This window comes from Coturnix japonica, chromosome 1 (assembly GCF_001577835.2).
Source record: "Coturnix japonica isolate 7356 chromosome 1, Coturnix japonica 2.1, whole genome shotgun sequence".
In the NCBI taxonomy this organism is placed as follows: Eukaryota; Metazoa; Chordata; class Aves; order Galliformes; family Phasianidae; genus Coturnix; species Coturnix japonica.
The window spans coordinates 9,368,097-9,377,651 of NC_029516.1; the positions used below are offsets into that span (position 1 = coordinate 9,368,097).

General features: G+C 33.0%; 1 protein-coding gene across 11 annotated transcripts in view; it reads left to right on the top strand.

The window, feature by feature from the left end:
• The window catches only part of CACNA2D1 (calcium voltage-gated channel auxiliary subunit alpha2delta 1), a 325,793-nt gene that overhangs the window by 228,256 nt on the left and 87,982 nt on the right, over window positions 1-9,555 (top strand). For all 11 annotated transcript variants that reach the window (XR_001558717.2, XR_001558733.2, XM_015879412.2 and 8 more), the window contains exon 7: window positions 149-280. Coding sequence is in view for 9 of the 11 variants with exons in the window: in XM_015879412.2 (XP_015734898.1) it covers window positions 149-280 (132 nt within the window). In the remaining 2 variants the exon portion in view is untranslated. The remainder of the gene's footprint in view (window positions 1-148; window positions 281-9,555) is intronic.

Here is a 9,555-nt window from a genome sequence, read left to right on the forward strand (position 1 = left end):
AAGCTCACCTACTTTTGTTGAAAATGCTCTAAAATGTTCTATTATTATTATTATTATTATTAGTAGTAGTAGTAGTAGTAGTAGTTGTAGTAGTATTTTTATAGTCATTATAACCTTTTAACTTGGAAATGTGTTTTTTCTTTGACAGCAACAATAGTGTTAAATGAACTCAACTGGACTGCCGCACTGGATGATGTATTCAAGCGCAACAGAGAAGAAGACCCCACTTTATTATGGCAGGTTTTTGGTAGTGCTACTGGCCTCGCTAGGTATTACCCAGGTAACTGAAGTCTCCTTGAGTAATGTCCTATCCTACATACTGCCTTAAAAAATATGAATTATTTAGAAGAAATATAACATAACTAAATATGGCTTTCTTATGTAGGTGGGTTTTCTGTTAAGCAGAAACAACTTAAAAGGCTTCGAAGTTATTCTGGCAGAAAGTTAGAATGAAGAGAAGGATACTGGAGATTAAATAACTCAGTAATTGTATTGTTCAGAATAAGAGGAACAAAAGATTATGGCCTCCGAAAAACAAAACAGTTAAATCTTGATTTTGTACTGCTTTCTGTGTAGCATGTAAAAAATTGGTTGAATATTTGTTAGAGATATTTTGTATCTGTCTAGTCTTCAAAATAGTGACTGACTAGACAGGTAATCTTTATGATTAAAATCAGTGAAAACACAATTGCACCCTGCTTATGTCATGCACAATTCATGATCACAAACAGTTATATTTTTACTATCAGAGCTGTTATATTTTTACTATCGGAGCTAAGGTCAGCAGAGACAACTTGATTATTTCAAATAGTATCTGTTCTACCTGTCAAATAATCATGTCAGTGAAACACATACATTAATTTAAGGAGGTGTTTATTTTACTGAAATTTTATTATCTGTAGTGTTAATTTGATACTTGATGCACACTACTTGGTAAACTTAGTTTTATTGCAGTGCAAACTGTCTATGTTACTTCTGTTCTTGTTAGATGCTGTTATCAACAACAAAATAATGTGCTCAGTCTATGAGATAATTGTCTCTAATATCTTATCTCTTTTACTTACTACTGGTTAAGGAATATCTTTGAGATACTTTTTCTTGTGATTTTCCAGGATTGTTCTGTTTATGAAAATGTGTTTGTGCTAAAGATGTGACTACAATTAACACAAATGCTGACACTGATAGAGAAATTGCCTTAGTCCAGTTTGCAGAAAGAAATATATCATAGCATTTGAATACTGTTTGTTTTGTCTTGCTTGATAATGACAAAATAAATACAGGAAGATATTGCAGAAAACATAATATTGAAAATTTTAATTTCATGTTTCTTGATTTCCAAAGGTTCCATCTCACAGCTTTTCATATCTGTTAGTACTGGGTTTGGGGTCACTGTTATTACCACTTACCATACAGTGATGTTTTCCAAGTGCTGAAAAGGAAATATTTCTAAAATGCATATCTGTGACAATCTCTGTGAAAATAACATTCAAGTGTAAGATTTTCACATATATTGAAAAATATATTATTGTACTTAACAACCCTGCATACTTTGGATGTTTACCAACATAATAGAGCTTCATAATCTTTACATGTTTGTCCTTTTAGCATGTTAGTAAGATGTGAAATGTTTGTTTTCCCCATTTGGCATGTAGATTAGGTATATCTGAACACAAATTTATATTTACTGTTCACTTACTGCTTTGTCTAGAGCCACATGCCTAAGTTTTTATTACCTTCCTAGTCATGTCAGAAGATAACTTTATAAATCTTTGAGTAATTTCCTGTTCTCTAGTACACCCCAAAAGTATTCTGGAGCAATTTGACAGTCCTCAATTTGGATGTGTTCTTATGTGCAACTTCTTCCCTCTTCCTTCCATTTATAGTTCAAATGTTAAGCTTCTTGGGTTTTTTTTAGATTTTTAATTATAAACAGTTATTAACATCTCTCTGATTCTGTAAACCGTTTTTCTCAGTTTGCAGAGACTTATATGACACATACAAATATTCTAAAAATGAAATCAGGTTTCATATACAAGAAGAGTATTATATGCCTTTCACATTAGATATTTGACTCACCCTCTGAGTGAAAAATGTCCTCCTAATATGTAACCAAAACCTCCCCTGTCTCAGTTTAAAATTTTTCCCCCTTCTCCTGTCACTATCCACCTTCATAAACTGCCGTTCTCCCTCCTGTTTATAAGCTCCCTTCAAGAGCGGGATGGCCACGAGGTCTCCCTGGATGAAGCCTTCTCTTCTGCAAACTAATCAAGGCCAGTTCCACCAACCTTTCTTCATAGGAGAGGTTCTCCAGCCCTCTGAGCATCTTAGTGGCCTTCCTTGGGACCCATTCAAAGAGCTCTTTATTTTTCTTGCACTGGGGGCCCCAGGCCTAGACACAATACTGTGGATGGGGCCTCACAAGAGCTGAGTCGCAGGGGACAACCACCTCCCTCTCCCTGCTGGCCACACCTCTTTTAATGTAGCGCAGGATATAGTCAGTCTTCTGGGCTGCACATTGCTGGCTCACGTCCAGCTTCTTGTCCACCAGGAACCAGAAAATGCACAATCCAGACAAACCAGATTTAGGATGACGTATGTGTAGATGGGTAGATACTAATATAGAAGAAAGCTAAGTATTAGAAATACACATACAAATTAGGACACTATTTGATGTTTGCAATGGTAGCAGAACTGTTGCAATAAAGGGGAACTGTACAGTAATTTCCTATCTTTACCTTACAAGATGGCCACTTAAAAATATTGGAGACTGCATTGAGATTTACACGTGTTTTTATACATCGGTAGTTTGCTTCCTCCATTTTATTAAGTGTTCTTTTCTATAATATACTCAGTTCTACTTACATTCTCAAACATCAAAACAGAAAATGAAGAAAAGAGCCAAAGATTCAGGATGCCTCTGTAGGCATTTTACCTTTCAGTTAGGCCTTTAGTCAACTTGATGCAATTTCCTTGTACTGAGATTTTTCTTCTTCAGATTATTTTACAAGCTGTGTTTTCCATAAAATAAATGTATAGATTATTCTTGGTCAAGCAAAGCAGGATGTAATATACACCTTATTCTTCTTATTATTAATTTGTTATTGCTTTTGATGCTGTGGCAGGAGCTCATTAAAAAATAAAATAAAATAAAATAAAATAAAATAAAATAAAATAAAATAAAATAAAATAAAATAAAATAAAATAAAATAAAATAAAATAAATCTTGAATTGATGCCTTATGGGCTTGCACACGTAGATCTTCATTGACTTCATGTAGACAAAAAGGTACTTTGAGATAGATCAGACTGAAAATTTAATTTGTAATTAAACACTGAGTTGTGGACGAACCTGTTACACACAAAAAAAAAATTAATTAAGTAGCTTAATATGATTTGACATATATAGTTATTTAAATTTTGTGAGGCATCTATCCGGCAAATTTCATTACTAGGTTTTAGAAATAGCTATCTGAAAGAACAATTTACTGTCAAGTTTTTGGAAACTACTTGAAAATGTAGGTGCAAACTAACCACTCCCTCTTTTAATCTTGAAATCCTTCTTAATTATAGAACTAATGGGGATTACAATTGTTAATCAATGTTTCATTAAAATACTGCAATGGGAAGCACATTATTTTTACTACAGTAATTACTAATTAAAGAAATTTTAAAAAACACTGCTACTAATCAATGCCTTGTATCTCTCTATTTTGGAAAAGAGAGATCTTTAGTACAGGATGTATTTAGTTTTGAACTGTAGACAGCACACATTCATTTATAACTAAATATGATACAAGAAGCTTTCTAGTTTTAATAAAACATTTAAGAACATGTGACTGCAAAGCTTTATAGAAATTAAAGATAAAAAAATCTCAAATGACTGCTTAGTGATGAAATACTGGTCAGCAATGCCAATTCAGCTCTCTTAGGGAGGTATAGTAGATAGCATTTGCCGCAGTGTAAAGCATCAGAGGGTAGCACTGAAATGAATAGTCATAGAATACAATTGGTGGGATTTATTTAACAATGACACAATCATGTCAGTATGTGAATACATTCATCATCTTTTAAGAATCGTTGTACCTAGACTCACTGTGGCAATCTTTGATGTTCAATAAGGTGAAGATGGCCACGTGCCACACTGGTCTAGATCAGAACAGCTGAGGCAACTGGTAGCAAAACAAAACTGGAAAACTATCCTGTTCCCAAAGGTTCCAGGTCTTTCCTCTTCCATTTCCAGGTTTAAAAGCGAACTTTAAATTAAAAATTAATCCCAAAAGCAGTACATCTGGCAGCGTTTTCACTCCTGAAATGCTCCGTGATTTCTCTGTTTTCTAGATATACATTTTTTAATCTCTTCATTTCACCTTAACCATGTTAGAGAAGGAAGGAGGAATAGAGAAGGAAATAAATGAATGGAAGAAGATTTTCCTTTTGCTTCTGCCCAGGTTTATATAGCTACAGGAAAGCCAGTAAAAAGAGCAACAGTATCAGCTTCGCAGGTGAATGTTAGGAGCATTGTAATTCTGAAGAAAAATTATATCACAAACTTTTTGCCATAGTTCCAGGTGAACTAGATGTAAAACAGGATACGGAGATACTGATAGTCCTGTTGTTTATGGAGATAAGAATCTATTTACCTTTAAAATTCACACCCTTACATAAATTAATTGATATATGAGGTTGCAATTTTGGCACTGAATTTCTGCATACTCATAATTTAAGAGTATCTGAACATATGTTGGTCACACATACATTTGTATCTTAAGCTCATCTGCTCCAACAGCTTTAAAGATATGTCTGTGCTGGTAAACAGAACAAGTCAGAGTTTTAAGAGTGGTCTTTATGTCAGTCTTATGGAGTGACTGATGGAATATGCTGGCAGTCTTTCCCAGTGGGTGGTACACCATCATTTTATCTCTTCTATCCTATTTGGGGGACTTCATGTCTTCAAACACATCTTGATTCTCTTATGCTATACTGTATACTAATTTTCATTTCCTAAACATCGTCTGTCAGGAAACAACACGATCTTCAACTTGCTTCGAAACTTTTTAAATTGCAACTCCACAAGTTGATTTGCAAAGTGAAAATGAGAAGATTTCTCAGCTCTGTTCTATTGATCAGCACAGACACAATAGTTTGTTCTCTATTAACTACATGCCAAAATGTCTTTATTTTTAATCTGTACTCATCTATTTTTCTCAGGCTTGTGTACCAGAACTTGTCTTAATTCCATTTAGTAATACCTAGCTTTTCCATAGCATTTTCTTTTAATCTCAATGCATGGCCTGAAAGTAATATCAATGCCCTCATTTTTTTAGATCATAGATTAGCCTTTTTTTTTTTTTTTTTTTCTCTCTCTCTCTCTCCTGTATTATTTGATGTATCCAATTAATTTCAGAAAGAAAAAAAAAAGTATTTTTACTTGGCTCATGACGGTCTTTTATTTATTTATTTTGATCTTCCTATAAAGCTAGAGCTTACTAGATTTTAAATAGAGAAATTTCACAGATAAAGAAAGAGAATGCTGCAGTTTTTTATTTAAAAAATAATTAAAAAGTATTAAAATAATTTTAATTTAAAAATGTATATTTTTAAATAAAAAATAAAATAAGACAAATCTCCTTCTCCTAAGGGCTTAAAATTCTTTCATTAAATATATGGATAAAAAAAAGCTGCCATTAATTCTATACCTTAATTAAAAATAAATAAATAAATAAATCTTAAATGTATTTCCAGATGTTAGCAAAGCAAGTCCCACTCAGCTGATGGAACATTCCTTGTTTAGTCAAAATAATAATGGAATAGCTTTAAAATCAATTTCTAATAAAGTGAAGCGATATCTCTCCAAATGAAGGACTTGCTGTGCACAGCTACTCTTGTGTTAACCATTAATGGTGAACAAGTGTTGCTGCTATTGTATTGAACTCTCTCAAGAAATTCATTACTGAAGCAGGTACTATGGGACTAGAAAACCTAAAAAATCTATACAAAATGAATTTTAAAAGCCTTGAAAAACTATGAACTTTTTTTTTTTTTTTTAATGGATCCATATTTTGTAGCTGACAGATCCTGTTAGAAACAGGATCTGTTTGAGTTTAAAAAGTAAAGATAAAGAAAACCACAAAACTTCCACATTAATGTAGCTTGCAAATAATCGGTTATCACAATTACTGTGGAAGTTGAATAGTTCTCTGATTTTTCGGAGGAGAGGACATGGGCTGACACAGTTTTGTTCTAACCGTAACCGTGATGTGGAAAATCTTAAAATATACTTGCTGAATGTTGTGGTTGTGAAAGTACATCCACCTAGTTGCAGGCTAGTATATTATTTCTGTGGAGGTAATTGACATTGAATCCAGCAGCCTACATGCTGCAGATCATACCATGATTTTTATAGAACATATTGAAATGTCCAAAGTTTTCAATCTTAAGGGGGAAAAAATGCTATCTTGTCGCTCCTATGCATCTCCCCAAGCTATCTTGTCGCTCCTATGCATCTCCCCAAGCTTTCCAGTTCCTTTTGGACAGTGATTAATCCAGATGAAACAAATAAGTTTATGGAAGATAAAATTTAGTCTAAACACAAAGAGGTAGCTGCTTGTGAGCTGAGATGACACAAAGATTTTTGAGGGTCTAATTTTAAGTTGCAGATGAAAATTCACTGTTGAACTGTTTCAGGCTCAAACATGTCTGGAATGTGATAATTGGCATTTGTTACCTGCCTTACTATTAATTCTTAGCCTCTTTCCCCAATGTGTTACAGAGATGTAAAGCCGTTAATAATTCATTTGTGCCTCTTTGCTTCTTGCATGTGTATACCTAACCAGCAGAGCAAGGCAGATGTAACTGAGGTTTCATTGAGCAGGACTCTCTTGAGAGCCTCCCCTCTGATGCTTACCTTTGCCTCTTTGTTTTCTCAGCACATACTAAAATCATCAAATCGGTTATAAATGGACAGATGCAGTCAAGATCTCCCTTGAGCAGTGCTTTCATTTAGGCTTCACCCTGGGACAACTTCTGTGCTGCATGAATTGCTTTTTTATGTAATCAGCTAAACTGAGGCTTTCCACTGCAACTGTGCAAGTAACAGAATAGCATGCCTAACTGGAGCTTGAAATACAGACATTTCTACAACTTCCATAATGCAATCAGCAGAAATGGGGAGGATATCAAATCCAATGAATAATTTATAAAATATCAAATTAACCATATGCCAAGCAAGAAAATCTTTAAAAGAGAACATGAATAAAGCCTAATTTATGCAACAGAGATCTGTGTAGTGTTGACATAGTTCAATACTATCCAACAAAGAAAAACACTGAAGCTGATCTCTTCAAGATGTTCTGTGAGCCAGATTGCAAGGCATCGAAATTCATGTTATAAACAACAGACTATATAAATAAAATTGTAAATCTCAAAATCGTTGATTTTAGTTTCATTAGAAAAATGTCTAGTAATTTTTTATTTTTTTTTGTGTGTGTATTATGATTGCTTTCAGAAGACTTCGGTAAGATGCAAGGCATATTCCCTGAATAATTTCGTAGAATATTATTTATATAGATGAAGCCAATGATGGATCTCTTTTTCCAGTGGTCAACATTCTTTCTAATTACTCTTTATAACATTATAATATCATGATTAGTTATTCTTTTGATAGAAAGCCTTTATCATCTCCAAAAATTAATAAAGCATGAAATGTCTAAGGAAGAGAAAGGAAGGAAGTGAGGAAAAGAATCTCATACAGACTCTTAGGTGCATTTGGAAATAAAAGTGAGAAAAAAAAAAAAAAAAAGAAGAAAAAAAAAAGATTATGGAGTACATCCCATTCAGGCAGTTGGTACTGGCTTACGTGTCATATGCTTACATGTTGTTTTGCCATCACTTTTTAGTAGATTTCAAATTTCGTGGGAAAAATTACCTGGATTATTTCTCATATTGTCTTCTGTTACATAAAAAATGTAATCAAATTTTAGTTTAAAGTTTAGAAAAAATTATAGTAGTTCAAAATAGTATGTGAAGTTACACTGCCATCTCCTTGAATGCTCTGATATCGGATAAAATATAGCTAAATGTTCATTTAATGTCTATGGCTTTTAGTCAATAATTTATTAGCTATGGAGTCTTTGATCCTGGTGCCTTTAAATATCTACGTTGGTATCTACTGCTAAAGCAAAATGTGCTGATGTTAGAAGCACTCTCCTTGAGCTCCCATATTCAAATTCTCATTGAATCATATCTTGTGTACACTGCAGAATAAAGTAAGGACTAGAACTTACCTTTCTCAAGAGAAAATAAATAAATAAATAAATAAATAAATAAATGCATAATTGCTTTTTAAAACAAATAGTTTAACTTAGTGGAGATTGCTAAGGGTTTCACAAGCAGTGTAGATCACATTTTATCTTCTGTTTTTAAATAAATCCAGATGGATACATTAATACAATCACCTATTCAAAAAGACTGTTCTAGATATGGATTGATTAAGGACAGATTTGGTAGGACACAGACTTTTATTGAATGTTTGTTGAAAGCTTAAAGGTTTTGCCAAAGATAGAACTATGTAAATCTGTATCTTGATTTACTTTTCTTACTTTATAATGATAAATCAGTGAATTCAATTCAAATTTTTCAAATCCTGGGAAGCTTATTTCATAGACAGATTTTCAGATGGAATTTCTACAGCTGAGTTAGTCTGGATGGACACAAAATGTTTGAACATGTTCCAAGCAAGTCTGCAGACTTGTGAGATACGGGTGAATCGAACCTTTGTTTACCTAATTAATGATATGATGATATGTAAATTACTAAAAAAGAAATGAAATTTATTAGACTCAACAATTCTGTTCTCTCATATCTGGAACTTTCAAACCTTTCTCCCTCAGGATCACAAAGGACCTGTCATTTTAGCATGAGTTCATACGCAGTATTTCTGTAGCACAAGATTTTTCAGCAGAGTACATTATGTCTATGGCTGTTATGTTGTTAAATGTCTTGTGGATTATGCTCTGTTTAAATGTGCTGGTAACTGATGCAACAATTCAAACTGTGGTCACTTAAGAAAGGATTCGTTTAGTAAAATAAATTTTAAAAAGACTGCATCTAGTCTAAGCTGCTATCTTCTTTTATGTTCATGGATAGAGATATCATAATTCTTCCCATTTGTCTTGGATGGCTGCTTTGTTTCAGAAAACATCCTGAAACTGCCTATAGGTTTATTTATTTCCTAGACAGCATTATGATTAACATCAGAAAATAGCTTTCTCAGTGCTGTTGACATACAGTGAGAGAGAATATTGCAGAACATTATCTCATTTCACGTAACTTTTCACATTTTAGTGTTCATTAAGCTGTCAAATGGTTTTGAAAGGCTCATTTTCTTTTTCCATAAGAGGAAGATGCCTACCCTTGCTGAAAATCATGGTAAAGCTTAGATTAAATGCTTACCAAAAGTTATTAATTTTAGCTTTTTTTTTTTTCTTACAGACACAGAGATGTTTCCATCTTTTTTTTTTTTTTTTTTTTTTTTTTTTTTTTTTTTTTTTTTTTTTTT